Source organism: Trachemys scripta, chromosome 23, assembly GCF_013100865.1.
Source record: "Trachemys scripta elegans isolate TJP31775 chromosome 23, CAS_Tse_1.0, whole genome shotgun sequence".
Lineage (NCBI taxonomy): Eukaryota > Metazoa > Chordata > Testudines > Emydidae > Trachemys > Trachemys scripta.
The window spans coordinates 13,285,275-13,308,629 of NC_048320.1; the positions used below are offsets into that span (position 1 = coordinate 13,285,275).

The window sequence follows — 23,355 nt, forward strand, 5'->3', positions numbered from 1 at the left end:
CAGGTTGCTAGTATGACTCCAGCTGACAGCTCGGAGACAAAAAATGAGGAGCCAGACCCCTTGCATGTGCTCCTGAGTGCCTGACTGGGAGCTCACACTCAGCAGTTAGAGGGCTATAACATGGCAGAGAGGCATTGATTGCCGGTAACAGCACAGGAAAACCTCAATTACTTCTATTCAGAGCACCACCGGAAAGCTCGCCATGTTCTTATGTTTGCTGCTCAAATTCCAGTCAAAGAAAACAAGGTTTTTCTGGCTAATTATTGCACAATCGGAGTGTGGGGGGGAAATCTGGGCTGAAATGAAATTCAGCAAGTTGGGCTTGAGGGGTATTGACAGTACAGCGTGCAGGAGCCCAGGGCTGGAATAGTGGTGGGGCTGCAAGTCAGGATTGGGGGGAACCCCGGACCTGAGCCCAGGGTGCTATGCAGCAGAGCTGGGTATGTGAGGCCCAGGACTGGCCTATCAGATGGCGTGGCCTGTCAGCATGGGGGTGCATTGGCAGAGCTCTGAGGGAGTTCCCAATCAAAACAGCAGGGGGTGCTGTGGGTCAGGGCTGTGGTGCATCTGCAGAGCCATGTGCAAGACCTTAGCCCAGCATCCATGGGTCTCTCTCCAGCCATACAGAGCTCAGAGTCCCGCACTCTCAGGAGCTGCACCTTCACCTACATTCATCTGATTGCTGCCTGTGTTTATAAAAAAGGAAAGGAAGTGACTGGTAATAGCAGCCTGGAATCTGAGTTGCTCTGCTGGGTTAGTTCTCGAGGCAAAGTGGGTAGGAGGGTCTGAATGCTTTTCCAAACTCCTGGGTAGTGGTTAAAATGGCAATCCACGTGCACTAGCGTTAACTCCTCTAGGCCATCAGAGCCCCCCTGAGCGCTAATTAGGAGGACACCATGGTAAGACAATTACAACCCCCCCTGCCAGACATGTAGAGTATGAGTTTCAGTGGGAGCTGCTGGGCACGCCGCACTTTTGAAAATCAAGCCACTTTATTAGGGTGCCTAAATGTGGATTTAGGATGGAATTTTCCAAGGCACATCTGACAGTTAAGCTCCCAGTTCCCACACCTTTGAGCATCGCTCTGGAGGGTCGGAGGAAGAGACAGGCGTTACCTTGGGGTAACGAGAAAGAACTGCTGAGCTCCAGTGACTCTGGCTCACACGCACCAGACTCCACCAAGCCCCACATGTGAGCTTAGGAAGGGATTTTCTCTCCACCATTGCAGGGACCTCAAGTGTTTGAGCTGGCTACCATCAGGAACTGAACCAAGGCATACCAGTGCTAAATGCAGGAGCTGGAACAGCGTGGGCCAAAGAGGTAGGTTCTGCAGCTGAAGACTGTAAAAGATTTACATCCCTGTGGATCAGACACACAGGGGAATGTGTAAGTCATTCAGTGAGTTACATTTGCTTTTCTTCAATTTCCGCTGAAGCAGTGATTGATCAAGTCACAGATCAATGAATAGGGGGCACTGATGTCTTCAGCTTTCTGTTCCTCCCTCTCTGATCCTGGTCAGTTAAGGCAGATACTACAGTAAACTAGCCCGTGCCAGGGAAAGAAGCAACTCATCCTGGGAGCTGGTTTCCAAATAACAGTATGGCCCCCTCTGCTGCTGCTTGGTGGGAAAAGCTCACACGCTGCACAAAGCAAATATAGCCAGCTTGCAAATTGGCCATGCATGCGGAGGGGCTGTAGCGGCAAGGTACTTAGCTTTGATTATTTAGCAGACTCCCTTGCCATGCACAAGCCAAAGAATTCAGAGTGGAGACCGGATCCTGACCCTGGTCCCCAAGATGTCACAGTGTGTACAACTATTATAGGATTATTAGACATTGGTAGTGTAACACCGCCAGACCCTGGTCATCAGCAGGTGGGATCGAACCTGGAACCTTTGGAGCTTAGTGCATAACCTCTACCACATGAGCTAAAAGCCAACTGGCTATTCTAGAATCATAGACTATCAGGGTTGGAAGGGACCTCAGGAGGTCATCTAGTCCAAGCCCCTGCTATTAGCTAAGGCTGTAGAGCAGAGTCATTTTATCTCTCTCTTCAAGTAGTCTCGGTGCCACTAGATAGGACAGAACACCACACCCAGGAGGTGTGTGGGTTACAGTAGCACAATAGGTGCCACTTATTCACAGACACACTCTCAGACCCTGATCAGCACTTAGAATCACAGAATATCAGGGCTGAAAGGGACCTCAGGAGGTCATCTAGTCCAACTCCCTACTCAAAGCAGGACTAATCACTGCCTTTTTGCCCCTGACAGATTTTTGCCCCTAATCCCTAAATAGCCCCCTCAAGGACTGAACTCACAACCCTGAGTTTAGCCGGCCAATGCTCAAACCACTGAAGCACATACTTAACTTTTTGCAAGTGAGTAGTTCCCTGGAAGTCAACAGGACTGCTCATGGGTTTAAAAATGAGGCACATGCTTAAGTGTTTGCTGGATCAGAGCCTCGGTTTGCAGCTGGCTATGAACATGTTATGCCTACCCCTATAGTATTATACTTGCACCCCACAGAGTATGCTACATTACATGTTATTATTATTGCTATTAACAGCTGATGTTCATTATTGTATGTTATTACAGCACCTCTCATCCCACAGGAGTCCCAAAGTGCCATACAGACAGTATGCACATGGCACTATTGAAGTGCAGCCACCTCTGGGGTGGAGGCCAACAAACAACTAACACACAACACAACTGTGGGAAGGGGAGGGGAATTTTGGCCAAACACTTCAAGGCCAACTCCCCACTCTTACAAGAAGGGCAATGGGTTCTTTAATACCCAAGCAGAGAGGACAGGGCTCCAGTTTTTAAGGTCTCATCAGAGAGACTCAGCTAGAAAACTGCCTGGGACACACAAGTTAAGCATTGGGTGGGGTCAGGGTATCTTTTGAAACAACCTTAAAAATCCGGACTCTGCTCTGTGCAGACATGAAAGAACCCATAAGGGACTTTTCATAAGATCAAGAGTTTGCCCCAGTGTCCTTAGGCCAAATTTCCTTCCTCCCCGTTGTATATTTCTGCCAGTATCTGGAAGCTAGAAACTTGGACATTTTGGAAAGGCTGGTATCCTGGGCTAAGACTCAGGCAAGCTGGATTCAGTTCTACCACAGACTCCTGGAGTGACATGGGCAAAGTGATCTAATCTCTCCAGCCCTCAATTTCCCCCTCTGTACAAAGCAGGTAACTGTCCTTCCTTTGTCTGTCTTGTCTAGTTAGACTGTAAGTTCTTTGTCTCTCATTAGATATACGTACAGCACCTAGCACAATGGGGCCCTCAGCTCAGCTGGGGCCTCTAGGTGCTACTACAATAATAATTATAATTTGGGGGAGAACATAAGGACTGAAGTGAATGGGAGCAGGAGAGCCTTTTGGAGGAAAGTGGAGAAAAAGGAGAACTGTTTAGTGAGTGCCTGCCTTTGCTAAAGTGTGCTGCACTCCGTGCCCAGCAGCCCAAAGGGCAGGGATGGCTCTTCATACAAACAACACAAGCAGCTGCCTGGGAGCTCTCTCGTTTGTGGAGGGGGGCAATGTCCCATGTGAGCTCTGCAACTTACGGGGGCTCAGAAAGGCATGAGTCAGCTCAGCCCTGAGAATGCTTTGCAGCCCTCACAACTTACATGTCACGGAAATGAAGACTGAGCATATGAAAAAAATACAGGACAAATGATTATTGGGCAACTACCACAATTCATTATTGATGATGCAAAATCATACTTAATATTAGTATTACAGGACATGCCTAGCATCCTCAGCTAAGATCAGGGCTCTGGTGTGCGGAGTTAGACTGTAAGTTCTGTGTCTCTGGTTATGTATATATACAGCGCTTATCACAAGGGGGCCCTCATCTCAGCTGGGCCTCGAGGTACTACCATAATAATAATTATAACATGGGGGAGAACATAAGGACTGACGTGAATGGGAGCAGGGGAGCCTTTTGGAGGAAAGTGGAGAAAAAAGGAGAGTGAGGCAGTCGCTGCCCCAAAGAGTTCCCAGTCTACATAGATAAGTGGGAAATAGAGGAGAGAGACTTGCCCCCAGATCACTAATATAGGCAAGAACTGACCCAGATTTCCTGAGGCTCAGTCCACTTTGCTATTCATAAGGCCCATCTCACCTCTCTATTCAGCACAAAATCACACACTTATATCACAGTGTCTGCTTCTTGGCAATGCGTAGTTCTTGCTGAAACACAGGACAAATAGAAGCTGGCCATGCAAACACTTAGATGTGAATAACTTTACTTATCTGATTTCTCAGGGCCCCCTGTTCCTGTGATTGGATCCTCATGCCCACACAGAGCCCTGTTTGATTTCAGTTGGGCTCCATCTGGGAACAGAATCCACCCATGTTGTTTCCATTACAAGCTCCAGGCTAGCTCATGGAAGTAAGATATGAGAGTTTGAAGGGGCTGAGCTCACAGAACATGTAAGCTTTTCAGAGCAGGGACTGTTTTGCTACTGTCCCTTGCAAAGAGTGAAGCATGCGCTTAGCCCCATTGAATTCAGTGCATTTATTCACACACAAAGTTTAAGCACACGCGTACAGCCCCAATTCTGCAAGCACTTATTCCAACACTTAACTTTACTACTACACTGATTTCAGTGGGACTATTCATGGTGGGAAAGTGAAGCCTGTGTAGGATCAGGACTGTAGTCTTTGCCAGCGTAATGCCTTACCTGTGTGTCCCATGCAGTGTCGGGCACGCACGCAGCTGATGATCAGCAAACCATAACTGAGTAAAAGGACACACCTGGGCTGCTGACAATTCACGAGAGATTCACAGGTGCGGCAAACAATAACAAGTCAGAGAATGAGAACCAATGCACAGAAATGTAATAAAAATGAACAAGCACAAAAAAACATCTACAGCGAGCTGACAGGGAATGTACAGCAGCCGCCGCCCCCCGCCCAGCGGCGGCCCTCAGGGGCCATGGGACATGTGGGAGTCCCGAGCGCCCCAGGGGAACTACATTTCCCAGCGCGCCCCGCGGGCGCGGGGGATGCTGGGGAGGGCGGAGCTGCCAGCTGCTGCAGCTGCTGCTGCGTTGTCCGCGGCGGCGGCGGGGAGCGGAGCGGAGCCGGGCTGCGGGGAGAGGCCCCCGGGCCGAGAGCCGGCTGCGCAGCGCGGTGAGCACCGGGGCTGGGCGGTGTGGCAGGCCTGGGGTCTGCAGGGGGGCAGAGATAGGGGGCGGGGCCAAGGAGAGGGGCGGGGGAAAGGGGGTGCAGGGACCTGGAGGAGGGGGGCAGGCATTCAGGGGAGCAGAGACCGGTCGAGGGGCAGAGTTGGGGGTGGTGGTGCAAGGCTTGGGGGAAAGCCCCCGTGATGGGAGGGGCAAGGGGCTCAGGGAGTGTGGGGGTGCTGGGCTCTGGAATAATGGGGGGATCTGCTGTCTAGGGCCATGAGAAGCTGGGGAGCCCGGTGGGAGAGGCGCCTGCTTCCCCCTTGGGGGAGTGGGGCTGGGAGCCTGCCAGGGCGGGATGGCTACGGTTTTTTGTGTGCATCTGGGGTTAGGCCCTTGGACCGTTTCTTAGCACTCCAGAGGGTATTGTTTCTGTCCAGCTGAGTTTTTGGGGTGACCGGGACCTGGGGGGTAGGACTGGGAGGGAGCTTCCAGGCTGCCTTTAACCAAACTGTGCAGGCAAGCAGCACAAGAGGGGTCTCTAGGGGAACAATTGCTCTTTGGGGAGCCTGGAAAGCCACAAGACAACTCTCAGCACCCTGGGATTTCAGCAGGGAGAGGGTATCAAGTATCAGGGGGTAGCCGTGTTAGTCTGTATCTACAAAAACAACAAGAAGTCTGGTGGCACCTTAAAGACCAACAGATTTATTTGGGCATAAGCTTTCGTGGGTAAAAACCTCACTTCTTCAGATACAACGGAGGGGGGGTTTCCTGGAGATGTGAGCACATTCCCGGCATTCAGTGGCAGCATCCCAGGCTTTCTGAGGGGGGTGATGGAAGGGAGGTCTCCAGGAAGAGGTGACTTGCTGGCTTGGCAGCCCTAGAGTCTTGGCTATGGGGAAGTCTCCCACAAATCCCCAGCCACATCCCCCCACAACTACTGACCTGTAGAGGCTCTTTGGTCCCTGTGTCTGACAGCATCTTTTGGTTCTCCCCTGAGGCTGTCATCTCCATTGTGATCTGGGTCTTTGTCCAAAGACCCAACTGCTCTGCCAGCCTGAGCTGGATTTGAACTGGTGACCTCGAGGTGAAAGACTCAGTGTCCCATCCCCGCTTTGTCCTCCCCTTGCTGACTCTCTCAAAGCCTCCTAGCTGAGCTGTTGGATAAAATCAAATTGTGCGACTAGAGCAAGGCGTCCACTCCTGCAGCAGTTTCCTATAATACAATGTAGTGGAATGAGCTGGCGCAGCTAGGAAGCAACAGGTCCCTACGTTGCCACAAAGAGGTTAATAGTGGGAGGCATATGGGGAAAGTGCAGACTGGAACAAATTCTTCTGTGCAAACAGAGGTGGGGGGTGAAGCTGGAGCTGGGGGGGGAGCAGAGGCCTTCTGCAGTTCATAGGCAACGCAGCCCTCAATACCCGCTGCCAAGAAGCCGTGGGGATCTCCGCGCAGCTGCGGGAAATCCCCAGCAGAGGCATGTGTGTGGCTGGGACCTTTTCTTAGGGAGTCTGTAGGCTGAGAGAAGCTGGGGCATGAGTCCCATATGGTGGGTTCACTTCTCGCTTGGGTACGTATTACCCCTTCCTCCTGCATCCCAAGCAGCACTGAAGAGGCCTCAGGGCACACGCATCTCCAGGACAGCCTGCAATCTTCGCTTTACTTAGATTGCCAGCTTTTTGGGGCAAGGACCGGTTTTATTCTGCGCTTGTACAGCCCCTAAGCACCACAGGATCCGGGTCCTTGTCCATGCCTGGGAATCCTAGGTGCTACCACCGTACAGATAAATAATACTGTTGTGCAGCCATATTGCTATTTCCACGGGGAAACCCAAGCAACTGGCAGCTGTGCTGTATGCTGTGGGAGCCCCTGTGGTTCCAAAGAGAGAAGATCATTGAAAAGTCCCAGGTCCCCATAGTGGCTCAGGGAATAAAACTGGATGATCTGAGGAATAGCAGTCGTCTGGGAACTCCCATTGAAAGCTTGTATGTGCAGTGTTTGCTTTGATAACAGCAAACCCTGTTCAAATGGCAGCAACCACGGATGGCTGCCAACCCCTTCTCCCCACATCACCCCACAGTCATAACTAGGGATCCGGATATTCCCCCAATGCGCAGGATTGTTCAGATGATGTGTTCTGGAAATGGCCCTTGGAAGCTGCAAATTATGGATCCAGATTTGATCCCGCTTGTATATTTTAATTCAGGCCCTTTGCTCTAGGTAACAAGCTAAAGAGGGCGCAGGTGGGAGAGACTGGCAAAAGCAGAACTAGTGTGAGCGGTTAAATGTGGTCTGAGCATGGGACTGGGAGCTGGGAACCCCCTGAGTCCTTAGCCTAGCTCTGCTATTGATTGCAAGTGACTTCCCCTCTCTGGAGAACCTTGGCGTCATCTATAGAACGAGGCTGCTGATGCTGTCAGATGGGGATTGATTAGACGGCATCTATTACTGTAAATGCGTAGAGAGCTCTGTGCCTCTGGGGTGTGATCGGTAATTATCGTTCCAGTCCCTCCTCTAAAAACCGGGTGACCCTGGTCCTGCTACCCAGTGGAACAGACTGACACACACTCAGCTTGAGCAAACGTTGTGGCACTCGTGGGTCATGTACAAAACATCGCCATTCAAACCCACGGGCTTTTTGCAACTTAGCGTTCCCTGAGCTCTTTGTGGCTGTAAGGCAGGAGCCTTATCTCACTGATGCTGGTGTAAACCCCAGATGATCCCATTGACTTCACAGGAGTCATTCTGGGCGTCCCCAGGGTGGCTGGGGTTGGAATCTGCTGTGTTCTACCCCAACCTGTCTGGAAAGCACTTCATAGCACACCCCACACCTGATTTCCCCACGGCCTCACCCCTCCTCTGGTCATTCCTACCTGTGTAAAGTGGGCGTAAAAAGACAATGCCAGGTGCTAAGAAGTGGATGATGCCCTAATGATCTCTTGGGGTTTTCAGTATCATCCTATCACCTACATTAGACTTACCCTGGCACTAATCAGCTAATATTAAGTGCTTTGAAAATGAACATGATGGTGGTGTAAAAGGACAGAGCTATAGAGTCCATCTGGCAGGGGGTGGAGGTGCTGGTACGTCTCTTGGCAAGGGGGGAGGGGCATTGCCCCTTCCCATATAACGCTGCAGCGAACAGGCACTGTATACCTCAGGCAATGTGGTAGGATGGTCCCCATCTTCCAACCGATCCTATGGCTGGCAGGTGTGTTTGGAAGGGCCCTTCAACTGGGGCGCTATGGAGAAGAGCCGGTTTTAGGAGACCACGTCCATCCCCATTAAGGAGGGTGGGGAACTTACTAGCTCCCCAGTGGCCAGCCCACGCATATTGAAGGCATCATGTCCATCCACCCAGCGAATGGCTCACTGCCTCATTGGCCCATTAACAGCCTGATGTCCCAGATACTGTCTTGCGTAATGTGTTGGTTGTTTGTCGTCTGTGTTGGTTCCAAAGGCCCCTCCCTTTGGAGTTCTTGACCCAGCGTGGCCCTGGCGTGGGATGGTGCAACTCCTGCTGGCTTCAGCCAGAGTCGCAGGGTTTAATTTGGCTCTTGTTTAGAGTGCCTCTGGGCAAAATGTACCAAATGCTAGAAATCTCAATACTCTGACGGGTGAACTAGAGTAACTGGCATTAAATGAGGATATTGATATAATAAGCATCAGGGAAGCTTGGTGGAATGAGGATAATGATGGGACACAGTAATACCAGGGTGTAAAATATATAGGAATGACAGTGTAGGTTGTGGGTGGGGGAGTGGCATTATATGTTAAAGAAAACAGAGAGTCAAATAAGGTTCTTACATGAAACAAACTCTACCATGGAATCTCCATAGACAGAAATTCCATGCTTGACTAAAAAGAGTAGAGCAGTAGGAATACACTACTGAACACCTGACCAGGGTGGGGACAGTGATTGTGAAATGGTATGAGAAGTTAGAGAGGCTACAAAAGCAGAATAATAATGGGTTAGGAAAGGCATAGATAATAAGACAGAAAATATCATATCATATATATATAAAAATTAGTGGTGCGCCCACACCCTGAATATTGTGAGCAGTTCGGGTATCCCATCGCAAAAAGGATATGGTGGACCTAGAAAAGGTTCAGAGAAGAGCAACACAGATATTCAAGGTTATGGAACTGCTTCCATACATGGAGAGATTAAAAATTTAGGGCTGTTCAGCTTAGAAAAGAGACAGCTAAGGGGCAATATGATAGAGGTCTATACAATCATGAATGATGTGGAAAAAGTGAATAGAGAAGTGTTACTTATCTTTTCCCATAATACAAAAAACAGGGGCCACCCACTGAAATTAACAGGTGGCAGGATGAATACAAACAAGGAAGTACTTATTCACACAGCAATTGCCATGGGATGTTGTGAAGGCCAGAAGTATAAGTGGATTCAAAATAGAATTAGGTAAGTTCATGGAGGATAGGTCCATCAATAGCTACTAGCCAAAATGGTCAGGGATGCAACCCCATAGTCAGGGCGACTCTAAACCTCTGACTGCCAGAAGCTGAGAGGGACAAGGGTGGATCACTCCAACTGCCCTGTTCTGTACACTCCCCTGAAGGTCTGGTACTGTCTACTGTCAGAGACAGGATTCTGGGCTAGATGGACCATGGTCTGACCCAATATGACCGTTCTTATATTCTTCTTGGGAGTCGCTTTTCTACCCTTCGAAACGAGCTCTGCTCTTCACCAGCACAAACTTCTCTCTCCTTCCAGCTGAATGTTTGCTTTGGGCCAGAGCTGCATCTGATCCTTCATGATGAGGAGAGTTGATGACCCCAGCACTTTCTAGGATGTGGGGACTGTAGACAATAGCTCAGACTCTGTATGGCACCTCAGATCTTACTGCTGCCTCTTTCGCATGTGATCTGTGTGCCATGCAGGGTTCCCTGGGGGAGATGCACCCGCAGGGTTCCCCTGAGGAGATGCGCCCGCAGGGGATATACGTCCCCTTGCCTCCCTAGACAAGCTGCAGCATAGTAAACAAATTGCATTAAGGGATGTAAGAGACTTTACCCCTTGTGAGCAGCAATGTAGTGCCTCCCTGGGCACCACACCTCTCACAATTGACATGTCACGCAGGGACTGCCTGGCAGGATGCATGCCAGTTAGTTCAAGGACGTGAGAAGTTAAAGGAGGTGAGTGGATCTGGCTGTCAGCTGGGATGTTAGAGGGGATTCAGTTTGCTGAACGGGACTGGTTCAAACTCAGTGGCCAAATGGTCCCACTCTCTGTCTCTGCCGTTCATGCAGAGAGCAGCAGACCATGTGCTGATCAAGCAGCTAACCAAAGTCCATCCGACTAGGGGTGAGCAGAACACGCTCAGAGGGATTGTCTGTTACATTCTAGTTGCAGGCATCATCCCTCCGCTGCTTCGGCTGGAGCCAAAGGCATGTTCCCCTCAGCCCCAACTTGTAAATTGGGTCCCTCTTCTGTGCAGGAAGGATGACAATGGCTCTGCTCTGGGTACAGCCTGTTGCTGATCTCCTGGGCAACAGGAAGTTACATTTGAAGCGTTTTCCCTTTTCTCAGAGACTTCTCTGTGAATTTGGAGATGAGGGGGGTAATTGCTGAGGTTAAAACCAGGGGTTGGGCAGGCTTCCCATCGTCCGTGTTGACTGTGCACCTCAATCTTGACCACAGTACTTATCAATATACCTCAGTTATTCAGCACCCCCTGCATTTTCATTCCTGGTGTCCCCTGCACAGCTCTGCCTTTGCATCTCATTCCTGACTGCAGCCCCCCACCCCACCCCCCATTCCAATCCCAGCCTCCCCCTGTGCAGGCTGCCCAGGCATCCCTGTGTGATGGTTTAGTGGCAGGGAGAAATGGCCCTTTGGGACTGGGCTGAGATCTGCCAAGTTCGTTCCCTCTGTGACTTAAACCAGGATCAGAACCTGGGTCCCAGAGATAGGTTAATGGCAATTTCTCAACACATCACTTGGCTCCTTCAGATGTTGGTTTCCTTTCAATATAGCAGTGTCTCCATCATCCCTGAAATCTTCGCCGTGTAATCCTGCCTCTGATGGTCCTCTGGTGAGCAAAGGAGCAAATAATGTTCCTGTGGAGACGGGTTTAAAATATTCATTTTCCCAGGAAATTGTGACTTCTTCCACTTTGGTGGAGATTTCAGCCTCTCGTACGTTATTATTTGTATTGTGGTAGCAGCTAGACGCCTCCATTGAGTTTGGGGGGCCCCTTTGCACAGGGTGCTGGCCCCCCCCCCCGTGAGATTGGAGCCCCGTTGCACTGGGTGCTGTATTAACATGAAGAGAGGGACAGTCCCTGCTCTGAAGAATTTGCAGTCTGACTAGACATACAAAGGGGGGGGCGGGCACAGGAGTGCAGAGGTACAGAGAGAGGAAGTGACTTGCTGGGGATCCCACAGCAGGTCGGTAGCAGATCTGGCAGCAGAATCCAGACGTCCTGGCTCCCGCTCCAGTGCCCTGCTCGCTGAGCCATGCAGTGATTCACTTTCTTGTGACACTTCCCGTCTATGACTCTGCGGGACAAGTGACATCAGTGGTGATCTTTGTCAGTTTGCTCTGGCCCAGCACAAACCTGAGAATTGACTTGCTCTCCCGTCACAAGAGACACCAGTCAGCATCATTCTCAGTTGAGCGGCCACAGGACAGGAATCTGCCTGGCTCCCAATCTCTGTCCCGCCCCTTGAGTGCTGGGCTTTGAGAGTGTGAAGCCAGGGAGCTGGCTGTGTCCTTGCTAGTTCCCTGGGTCAGCAAGGTCCCTGCAGGGTCGGTGGCTGACAAGACAAGGAGAAAACTGACGATGCTGTTTGGTTTCTTCCCTGTTGAACTGGGGCGATGTTGCCAGTTCAGACGCTGGCCTGACAGCCCTGCAGACGGAGATCTCTAGCCGCAGAACAGACAGCTTCCTTCCCCCACCGGCCCAGCCTGAGGGACGTTCCAAACGAATAAGAGGCTAGTTCAGTCTCGGTGGCCCATTCAGTGCTAGGCCTCCCAGCACGGCGGCCCGTTACCGCCCATCCTGAGCCGAGCCCCACAAGGCGCTAGTCAGCCCAACGTGCCTACCGCTGACCTGGGCTGAGTCAGGCTGTCAGCGGGTTGTTTTGTGTGTGTGACGAGGTTGGGTGTTGAGAATTCACGCACTAGCCTCTGTGAGCTGGGTTCGTATCTAGTGTGGGTCTGAAGTGAAGGAGAGGCAGCGTAGCCCCGTTGATAGAGCGTGGGATGGAGTCAGGAGACCTGGGTCCTGTCCTCTGGTTGCAGCTTGAGTCTGAAGGGGTGTGTGTGGCAGGCCAGAGCTGGCATCGGCAGGGGGCAGGGCTGGGATAGTCGGGGGGTGGGGGGGTTGTGAGTTGAGGTTGAGTGGCATCGCAAAGCATGTGCTGGGAGAGCAGGGGGCTGCGGGTCGGGATTGAGGAGCATTGGCGCAGCTGGGTGTCCTGAGAAATTGGAGCTTAGCAGTCATCTGCTTCAGAAGGGGGAGGGGGTTGGAGCAAAGTTTCCATTGCTTTTCTCATGTGCTTTGTTTTTCCTGAACAAATCCCATCTGTAAAGCTAATAAGCTGTGTTGTGGGGGGAGGGGCCGTTGGCTTTGATTGGTTAGTAGCTCTTAAGTAAGCTTGGAAATAAGATGCAGAGACCTGTAAGCCGTGGAGAGACTGGGTTTAGGGATGACTTCTGTACAAGAGATGTAAATATCGATCCAGGAACAGAGGGGTGTCCTGGATGAAAGGGATGATGGTGGGTATTTTAGGCAGGAGAAGAGAGAATTTGAAATGGAACCTGCAAAATTTTTCTGATATTACTCAGTGGCTGACATCCTCAGTGTGCCGTGGTCCCCACGGTGTCCACATGAAGTAGATTTCAACCAAGTCTAATCCACATTTTACAAATGGGAAACTGAGGCACAAAAAGGAGACCGGGACGGGGGGTGTTCTGTGATCCAGGGAAGTGGTGATGAGAAGCTGAGCGATTAGCACATTTGGGGTGTCCTGTCTGCAGGCAACAGAGCAGGTCCAACGTCCTCTCCAACCATAACCACTTGTCGGCCTGTGGTGTCAAGGTTTCTGAGTGGCAGAGAAATTGGTGTGTCTGTCAGATAGCAGCCCTGCCTTGCGCTGGATGGCTGATGCTGAGGCGCACCCGTGGGTGACTACAGGAGGCCTGAAGGACACAGCACGGCCAACAGCAGTTGCAGGAGGGATAGTGTTTGTTCTGTGTAATAACCCTTGTCAAGGACAATAAAAAAGATAGAGCTCCAGCCTGCAAAATAACCCAGGCCCAGGATTCTATGTAAAGAAACTTGGAACATCTGGTTTCTGTGTAAAGAACACAATAGGTCTGGCTGCAACCCGCCTCCCACACAACACGGGCATGTGAGCTGGAGAAGAGCAGCAAATCGGTCTCCCAGCAATGGGAGCTAAACCAGCAACAACACTAGAAAATTACCAGGAAGGGAGAGCCTGGCTTGTCTAGGCCTTTTTATTTCTGCATCTGTTTCTGCATCTGTACTTCGGTAGCTACTAAACTTTGAATGAAAAGGAAGTGTGCTCCTACTAATGCAAAAATTGGTCAACTTTTTGAAAAATCAGCCAAAAAGCAACAAAGCAGCTTTGGAATAAAGGCTGACAAATACATAGGAATTAATGTTGGGCAAGGATGGCCAAAAATTTCCAAATGTTGACCCTGGCCTTGCATACACCCTCAACATAATGCTTTTGACAAGTCCCACATGCCGAAGTGTTTGCAGGATCAGGGTTTTATGTGCCAAACGGTTAGGCACATAAAGGTTTCAAGTCCAGAAGGAACATTTCTAATAGTCAAGTCTGACCTCCTGTATCTCACAGCCCCAAAACTCCCTCCCAGTGATTCCTGCATTGAGCCCAGGAAGTGGTGAGGGAGGAGCTGGAGCGAGTCTCTTAGCAAGACGTCAAGTGATGGAGAATACTCCTGTTGCTCTGTTGAAGGTGTGGTGGCACCTTGGTGCTCGGCACCTTTGGGAGACAGATGGCGATGAAGTTCCTTGCTTCAGTCCCACAAAGGTCTGAGCTAGGGTGACCAGACAGCAAGTATAAGAAATCGGGGGGGTGGGAGTAATAGGCATCTGTATAAGAAAAAGCCCCAAATATCAGTACTGTCCCTATAAAATCAGGATATCTGGTCACTCTAGCTGAGCCTGAAAATACTTGCTGACTTGGCAGCAGTGACTTTATTGCTCAGTACCACGAGTTATCCCACGGTCTGGGAGCAATATGCTCACAGGATTGGGCCCATCATTAGCACCTTTTGGCTGTCTCTGGAATCTGAGGTTTTTTTGGTTGTGATCTTGCTCTGAGTGAATGACATCACAATCTGCCTTCCAACTGGAACCAGCTTTGGAGTGTACCGGCTGGACAGCAGCCGGTTGAGATCTGCTGAGGGGTGAGTGGAAACCCTCATTTCCTGTTCGCTTTGTGATGGTGGTTTTTATCCCTGTAGGGTGGTGGCAGCGTTCGAACCTTAGCCACAGATAGGCCTGTCCAGCTCCATTCTGCTCCCGCTCCTTGTGTGTTTCGTCATTAGCTGAAAGTTCAGTCAGCGTGCTCTGTATTGAATCCTGGGACTGGTGTTTGCTGTTGAACCTGTTTCATTATGCAGGCGAATGCGTGCAGCAGCCCTAGGCCCTGAGGTTTCATGGATTGCTGGGTATGGCACCAAATCCAGCCTCAGTCCAGTCATTGACAATCTTCTCCATTCCAGCAGTGAGTCTCTCTTTCTGGCCTTATCAGAATTGCTTTGAAAATGCTTCTTTCTGTGCTGCTCCTGGGGTCTGCACGTTCTACCCCACAGCAGAGTGGGAGCCTTCTCCTGTAGGGCACCCCTAGTGAAGCGACCTCCCTGCATCGTTACCTCACCATGGCTTTTCTAACCTCGGTGTCAAAGGATCTCTCTCCTGGAACTCTTCATTTCTCCTTCCCGTTGCTGTAATGATCTCTCCAAAGATCTTTTTTGGTCCTGCTTATGAAACAAGAGTCCAGTTCTGTGATGTGGGTCAGTGTGGGGAGGCTCCTGCAGCCTCGCAGAACCCTGTGGCAGTCAATGGGGCTAATCCTAGGTGTAAGGTTACACACACCTAAGACTTTGCAGAATCGGGGCTGAAGTTTTTCTCAGGACATGTTATGGCCTGGATCCTGCAAACCCTTAAGCATGTGGGTAACTATGCTCCAGATTTTGCAGGACCAGGGCCCTAATGTGTCCTGCAAAAGAAAATTTGGTCCATGTTATGCTGTGAAATTACCTATTTGGCTCTTCACTGGCAGAGTCGCAGGACTGAAATCATCCATATGCCCCGGTTCCACCAGAATATACCACCAGCGTTAGAAATACCCCCATTGTAGAGATGTTTCTCATTTCCTGGCACCTTCCACCTGAATCTCAAACATGAGTGGATTTAGCTCCCAGACAAGAGTATTGTCTCTATTTTATAACTAGGGTAACTGAGGCAGAGGGCAGTGAAGTGACTTGCCCAAGGTTTTGTGGTGAGAGGGTGGCAGTGTCTGGGACAGAATCCGGTAGACCTGACTTCCTGTCGGCTGCTTTACCTGCAAGACAATGCTCCATCCTGGGCTGGTCTTGGCTGAGAAGCAGGGACAGGGAAGGATGGGGCCGTTTGCATGGAGGGTTCTGGTTAGCTTGCAGCTTAGTGGAGTGGCAGAGTCTGCTGCCTCCCTGCGCTGACCTGTCTCTTGTTCTTCTTGGTTCAGTTCAGGACTGTCTAGCCGACGCATGAGCCAGCATGAACGTGGGGACGGCTCACAGCGAGGTGAACCCCAACACCCGGGTCATGAACAGCCGGGGCATCTGGCTCTCCTACGTGCTGGGGATTGGCCTGCTGCATGTGGTCCTCCTCAGCATCCCCTTCTTCAGTGTCCCTGTGGTTTGGACTCTCACCAACATCATCCACAACATGGTAAGGGGGCGCCACGGCTCACTGGCCCCAGGGGGAACCCCCAGCTGGGCTTGATGGTCACATGGGTGGTTAGCTGCCGAGGGATCCTACAGTGAAATCAAACCCCAAGTCCTGAGTTCCCACCAGTGTGTGGGATGCAGTCTGGCTGACTGAGCAGCCACATCCCAGGCTCAGCCCCCTTTCACCTTGAGGTCATGGGTTCAAATCCAGCCCAGGTGGTAACAATCAAACGTTTGGTGTTCACCGTCCCCTACGTGAATTAATTTTGGGTCTCAGACCAGCTCCCATCCGGGCAAGTGTCCGCATCACCAAAGCTACCCGAAGAGGCCCCCGCAGGAGCGGGAATAGGCTGTGGGGTGTAAACTACTGTCTGGCGCCCGGACACATGGAGAGCAGTGCAAGATGGGGGAGCCTTGTGTGACGACTGTCCTCTTGGCTGACTCAGAGGGTTGAACTAGCAACCTCCTGGGTTGGAAGTGTGAGTCTCTACAGCTTGAGCTATCAAGGATTAGGAGCTATGACAGCCTCACATCCTCCGAGGGTCAGGCCCAGAGGGGGACCTGCTACCCGCTGGTTACGCTCACTTTGCTGCTGCCCAGGAATCCTCTGGTGTTACTGGCAACAAAGGGAGAGGCAGGAAGGGCAAGGTGGGTTTTTGTACCCAGGAGCTGGAGGATTTATAAAAATCAGTTGCTGACTTGTGAGCTGACAGTAGGCTGGGCCCAGATGAGAGGCCCAGGGTGCAAAGCCGAGGGATGGGGTGGGGGTTGTTGGCCATTTGTCTGAGTCTAATGCTACTGTATCTGGAGCAAGTGCATAATGTGAACAGGGGGTCATTGACTCGGGTGTATCGTAGAAATGAAACAGTCAGTTTTCTTCATGGGTGTGGGCTGGAGTGTGTGGGTTTTTTTTTTTTTTTTCAGGGGATGGGTTTGGGGATGCGGGTGAGTGGACGCACTGCTGCCCTCTGCTGGGACATGACACAACCGCAGCCGTTGAGCGGAACCTTTTCCTCTGGGGCTCAGAAAAACGCCCCAAGCTTTTCACTGATGATATATTCGCCCGCTCCTGACTCCCCTCTTGTTTTAGTCTGTTTGTCTCCCGGAGATCAGACCGTGGCTCCATGCAGCAGCTTGTTCCCTGATTTCCAGGTCAGAGAAACCCAGACGTTAGCACAGACGCAGCAGCTGGTCTATTTGTGCCCTATGGTTAAAGTGATTCTCGGCTTGAGATTAATCAGAGACCGGGAATTGATTCCCTCGCAGGGCTCCTGACGCCCCATCCCATAAAAACCATCCAGATCTCGAGCAATCGGCAGCTAGAACTGAGAGCAAAAGGGCTGAGATCAGCACTGGTGTGCTCTGCTCTCCCGCCAATCAGACCTCCTTGCCTTGGCCTCTGTCCAGTTTAGAGTGGTGAGTCTTAGGAGCAGGAGGCTTTTAAAGGACCAGCAGCAATTGTTCATAAACAACAATCCCAACGGATTTTTTGTTGGCTTCTCCAAGGATTTGTTGCTTGTGTGTACCTGGAGCGTGTGTCACTGGAATCTTTCCAGGAGATTGCTTAAGTTCCGGTTATAATAATACTCCGCTTTTATCTAGTGCGTCTCACTGGTGGAGCTCACAGTCTTTTACACAGGAGGTTGGTGTCATTATCCCCATTTTACAGATGGGGAAGCTGAGGCACAGAGAGGCTGACTTGCCCAAGGTCAGAGCTGGACATAGGGTTCCTGAGTGCCCAGGGCAGTGTTCTGTCCATTGGACAGCCCTGCCTCCCCATAAATAACATTGCTACCCCTTTGCCGTCCTCTAGAGCCGCACCGTTTAGAATCTCAACGCTCACTGCATCAGCAATGCGTTACCCTTCTCCCCCCGTGGCGTGGGGGTCAATATTATCACGCTTTCACAACTGAGGGAGCTGTGGCACGTAGGGATGAAAGTCAGTTGAGGTTAGAACTGGGAATAGAGCCTGGGAGGTGCCACTCTCCGCGCGCACACACACACACACACACACACAACCCCCCCCCCCAATGCAACGCAGGGCCGGGGGCAGCGAGTCTGTGGCTGTTCCATTTCAAAGGTTTTCTCTGACAGGCAGGAAGCACCTGGTATGGTCTGTGCAACTGTCTGGCCATGGTCACGCCTCAGTCTGTGCAGCAGGAAGAGATGCGATACTGGAGTTTGATTCCGCTCCATGTGTATTCTCCTCTGATGCCGGGGAGCTGCGTTTCCTAACGTGACCGTCACCATCTTGGCCAGGGCACCAGGGAGCTCCAGCACTAAACGCAGGAGCTGCTATAACTTGAGCTCAAGAGCCCAGGCTTCCTAGCCGGGCTGTAACCAGCTCGTCCGGTGGGACCCTAATTGCCAATGCCGAAAAAAAAAAAAAAAAAAAATCTCATCAGATGACAACAGCTCCCCCTAGTGGCACAGCCCTGGCTTGCAAGTGTAAGAGCTTTCCTAGTGATGAGTTGTGGGTGGCTAAGGTCAGAGGAATCTCTCCAGATACCTGGTCTCAGAGGGCTGCCCAAGTTTTACCTTCTGCTCGTGTTTGGTACAGAGTATGTACATCTTCCTGCACACCGTGAAAGGAACGCCCTTTGAGACTCCGGACCAGGGGAAAGCCCGGTTGCTCACGCACTGGGAGCAGATGGACTATGGGGTGCAGTTCACGGCATCGCGCAAGTTCCTGACCATCACGCCCATCGTGCTGTGAGTACTTCAGGGGGGCGGGCGGGCTGGTCACAGCGGCACCCTGTCGAACGAAGCTGAAGCTAAAGCCCTCCATTGGCCTCCAAAAACAATGCTAGCTCGGGGGCCTGAAAGCAGATCCACATATGTTGCAATACCAGATTTATTCACAGTATCCATAGCCCACTTGTGTCTGTGCTGCTGTCCACCACTCATTGCGTGGATGTCTTGGGGATTTGCTCTGAGCTTGTGTCCAGGTGCTATTCAGCCTGGGTCAGTGTCCATAAAAAGCACTGTTAGAAAGAGACCAGTGCAGCCCTGATGTGCTTCGAAGGTTCACTATCTCACAAGTCACCAGGGCTAGCACTGATTAACATTAACATGATTTATGTGTATTATGGTAGCAGCTAGGAGCTCCAGTCACAGACCCAGGGCCCCATTGTGCCGGGTGCTGCACAGATACAGAACAAAAAGACTGTTCCTACCCCCAAAAGTGAACAGTCTACGTTGTTGTGAGAGGCTACTGGTGTGGTGCTTCTGCTTTCTCCTGTTGATATCACTCGGCTGCGTGCGTGTGTTCCCTCTGTGTGCTGCCCCAGCTCTGCGCAGATAGCTGACACAGCAGACCCGACGAGAACCCCCAATGACCACAGAGTCTACTAAGATACAAAGGCACCTCGGCCAGGTTTATTGCGACCCTGACACAATTTCAGTTCCCCATAGATTACTTAGTCTACCAGGCATACTGCTAGAAAGTGCCGCTCGGCAATGGACTCAGCTCAGTGGCGGGACTTTCCACTGCCCCCTCAGCCGGACAAAGACACCACCCCAGGGACACATTCTTATACACAGGTACAAACAAGTTACACATCACTCCTGACGTATTGAGGTGCAACCCCTCTACGTAGCAAGGTACAACCCCTCTACGTAATAAGGTGCCGCCTCTCACCTTGTACCTGTTGGTTCGATCAAAACAACTCTATCCATCATTTTACCCTTTTGCCCCTGTCATTGGGATGGGTCGGCCTGTTCCATGTTATCTGTGGAATGTTCCGGTATAGTGTGTCTTGGTACCATGTTTATGCTGTAACTATGCAACATCAGCCCTTTCCTTGCCAACTTCTGTGAGCAGGGCCTGCCTCTTGCTCACAGCTTAACTTTGCTTCATATTAGCAAAGTCTTGACCATTACTTTAGTTTGGTTCAGGCCTCATACTGGGCCTTCATTAGGCCTTTACTTACTACATTGCCTTCACTTACTACATACGTATAAGACAAGAGACAACAAGTGGCTACTCTAGGGATGGTTTGGGGCAAGCTCTATGAGACAGTATGGTCCAGAACGACAGGCAGTGGTTTCAGCCCACCAGCAGCCTGACTGTTGCCAAGTTACACTCACTAACTGACCCCACCACTGAATCTTGCCCCCAGACCAGGGGCATTGGATTTGGCCTCATGGCAAAAGGGATTTGGCGGAGGGCAATGAAATGGCTTTGTGGATTTTTATGGGGAATTCCTCCCCAGCACAAGGGGCAGCAAGGGAGAAGCATGAAGGTGCTCGTCTGACAATCTAACAGGTGGGCAGTGCAGGCTGGCACCCTGGCTTTACTGGAAGCAGGTGTCAACCTCTCAGGAGGGAATGAGAGAGAAGTAGGGTGGAGAGGCCACGAAGGGCTCTGAAAGCGAAGACAAGTAGTTTGCGTTTCACGTGATGGAGAAATTCTTCAGAGCATCCCAAGTCTGCAGAGTCCCAGTGGAGTGACGTGTTGGAGGCTGGATCAGACTGTAAAATCACATCACCAAGAGGAACATCTTGCTTTTCACCCGACTCTGTCCCCTGGCTCCCCTGCCACCCACATTGCAGTTCTGACTCATGTAATCGCTGCTGGGAAATGTTATTTTCCAGCCATCTACAGTGCGAGGAGTGGCGGATAGGCTCCATCACCATCGACTGAAGATATTTCTGAAGGGCCAGTCTCTGCTGTGTCTGTTGCCAAAAGCACACACAAGCTGCTGCTGCAAAGATGCTCAGCTGTTTAAAGTCTTTTGGGACCAGAGCTCATGGCCAGAAGGAGAGAGAGAGACTGAGATCCCCCAGGGTGAGACTAAATCCACTTTGGAATCAGGGCTCACTAGCTGCTAGAAACCGGATCCTTGTTTTTTATTTTGGCTTATCTGGCTTTGCTGTGTTGTGCTAATCTGAAGCCCTGTCTGTCTGCCCTGAGCTGGTGGCTAGATTCAGAGGTGGGGTCGGCTAGTGGGTGTAACTTGTACACCAAGGGAGCAGTATGGGTTGTAGCAGGAAAAGCAGTCAGTGAGTCACTTGCAACCAGTATCTCTCCTCAGATCGTCACTGGCCCCGGGGAGTGATGGGAGCTGTGGGTAGCTGTGATTCAACTTCCGCTTCTCTCTCCCCTAGGTATTTCCTCACCAGTTTCTATACGAAATATGACCGGATACACTTCATAATCAACACCATCTCCCTGATGAGCGTCTTGATCCCCAAGCTGCCCCAGCTCCACGGAGTCCGGATCTTTGGGATCAACAAGTACTGAGCCCCCTGGATGAAGTGAGCTGAAGTGGAAGGGGAAACCCGGTCGTCTTAGTCCTCCCTCACCACCACCACCACCCCCCGCCAAATCCGGGATATAATTTCACAGCGGCTCTTTAAATGCAGTATCCAATAGACGTGTATACCACATGCAGGATCCTCGTGCCCAATAAATCTAAGCAAACTCTGGAGTAGCAGAATCCTGAGTAGAGTTTAGCATGGAGCCAGGAGACTGGGGGGTGGACTTCTTGTGCTCCAGTATCAAGAGTAGATGCAGATAGAGTGAGACGTTGAGGTACAAATAGGTCAGTTTCTGGGGAGACTCCCATCCAGAGGCCAATACACTGAATGGAGAGAGCAGGGGTGGGGAGAAAGCTTTAAGAGCTAGTAGTTATTACGATGGCAAATGCACTTTAAAATACATTGGCCCTTTTTGAGGTTAGAAGCACTCGCGAAGGGCTACGTGGGGAAATTAAAGGGGGGCATGGCCAGATTTCCCAGGTGTGAAAAACTAGTTGGCCACTTTAATTTTGGGAGGTGGATTTTATTCTTAAACCTCTCTCCTCCTGCTGGGGAGGGAATCATTTTTTCTAATGAGAAAACAGGAAGGAGCTTTCCTGTTTTCCAAGGTACCGTTTGTATGATTCGGGGGGAAGGAATTGGATTCCAAGTTGTTTCTGTTAATTTAAACTATAACCAATGTCTGTCTTTGTTTAAAGTGGAAGTAGTTCTATTTTAAAGTGTGTGTGATGGGGGGGTATTCTCCCCCATCACATGCAGCCCTGCAGTGTTACCCTTAATCCTACTGCCACATAGGGCTAAGAGGTGTGATGGTGCTGCTTGTTAGTTGTGTGATTAAAAATGTTAACACTGCCCATCAGAGTGATCGGAGTCACTTGACTTGGAGATCGGGGAGGGGAAAGGCTGATGACAGACAGGTTTGCTCTAGGTGAAGGATGGAGCGTCGTCAGGTATGGTAATGGGGCGTTGGTACAGGCAGAGAGGTGACCATGACTGGTTTAAATGGGTCTCGTTCTTCCACCCCCTTTGCCCAGGACTCCAATGTCTAAATCTAGATCAGTGGCATTTGCCAAATATCAGTGGTGGGCACATCTCGGCATGTGACAGCCCATGCAGAAAACCGTTCTCGGACTTCTGGTTGGGCCTGATGACCTGTCAGCAGCATACTATGGGCCACAAGCGAGGTGTAGAACAGGAATATTGCAATAGTGCTGCATTGCTGAGTGAAGGCAGGAGCAGACGGCAAATGTGGCTGGCCGGCAAGAGGGCAACGGGTCTGACCGGTCACTGAAGCATTCAACTTATCAGTGGCATAGAAAATCCAAGCTGTGCAGTCTGTCGCATCCCCAGACCATGGCTGCAGGTTACCCACCTGTCCGGGTCTGGACAGTGAAGGTGTTTGGCACAGCAGGGAGACCAGCAACTCTTGCTTTGCTGCCTTCTTCATTATCCAGATTTGTTGTACTTGTTTAAATCCAAAGCCCTGCTGTTCTGCCCCTGAACTGGTGGCTAGATCCAGAGGTGGGGTATGGCACGTGTCAGTTAGTGGGTGGAACTTGCACCCCAAGAAAGTGAGGGGCAATGGGGCATTGCAGGGGGCAGTTAAACCACCAGGGGAGCTAACCAACCTTCTGTTTCTGACTCGTTTTGATTTTGTTTATGCATCATGAGCTTATTTCAGGCTGCTTAGTGGAGCCATCATGTTTTCTGCACCCTACATTGCTGTGTGGGAGGGAACCCTACCTAGTAGAGCGTGTGTGTGTGTGTTTCTACTAAGTGGCTGTTAGCAGATGAGCTAGTTATCCACAGAGTCAGGAGCTGGTTTGGAGGACAATGTGGGATTTTTAATTTAATTATAATCTGCAATAGAAATGCAATAATCCCAATGTGGAAAGAGATTGTTGAATAAAGTTTTGATAATCATTGTATGGGGTAAATGACAGGCTTGTAATTAGTAGACAGGGGGGGGTGGCATTTCCAATATAACAGGGAGGTTTGGATA

The 23,355-nt window shown here is 50.9% G+C and overlaps 1 protein-coding gene and 1 long non-coding RNA gene across 3 annotated transcripts; one reads left to right on the top strand and one right to left on the bottom strand.

The window, feature by feature from the left end:
* Window positions 1–911: 911 nt before the first annotated feature.
* On the bottom strand, window positions 912–7,803 carry LOC117869453. Its single transcript, XR_004643813.1, has 3 exons — window positions 6,082–7,803; window positions 4,693–4,774; window positions 912–1,359 (listed from the first exon to the last, which is right to left on the bottom strand). It is a non-coding gene; the product is annotated as an uncharacterized LOC117869453 (long non-coding RNA).
* Window positions 5,016–22,207, top strand: ORMDL3 (ORMDL sphingolipid biosynthesis regulator 3). 2 transcript variants are annotated; one of them, XM_034756290.1, is made up of 4 exons: window positions 5,016–5,143; window positions 15,887–16,092; window positions 18,652–18,803; window positions 21,201–22,207. In XM_034756290.1, the coding sequence occupies exons 2-4, from the start codon at window positions 15,919–15,921 to the stop codon at window positions 21,334–21,336; spliced, it is 462 nt and encodes a 153-aa protein (XP_034612181.1). In that variant the 5' UTR covers window positions 5,016–5,143; window positions 15,887–15,918; the 3' UTR covers window positions 21,337–22,207. The 2 variants fall into 2 exon arrangements, with proteins under 2 accessions (XP_034612181.1, XP_034612182.1); XM_034756291.1 differs by lacking the exon at window positions 5,016–5,143 and adding an exon at window positions 14,751–14,884.
* The last annotated feature ends 1,148 nt before the right edge of the window (window positions 22,208–23,355 follow it).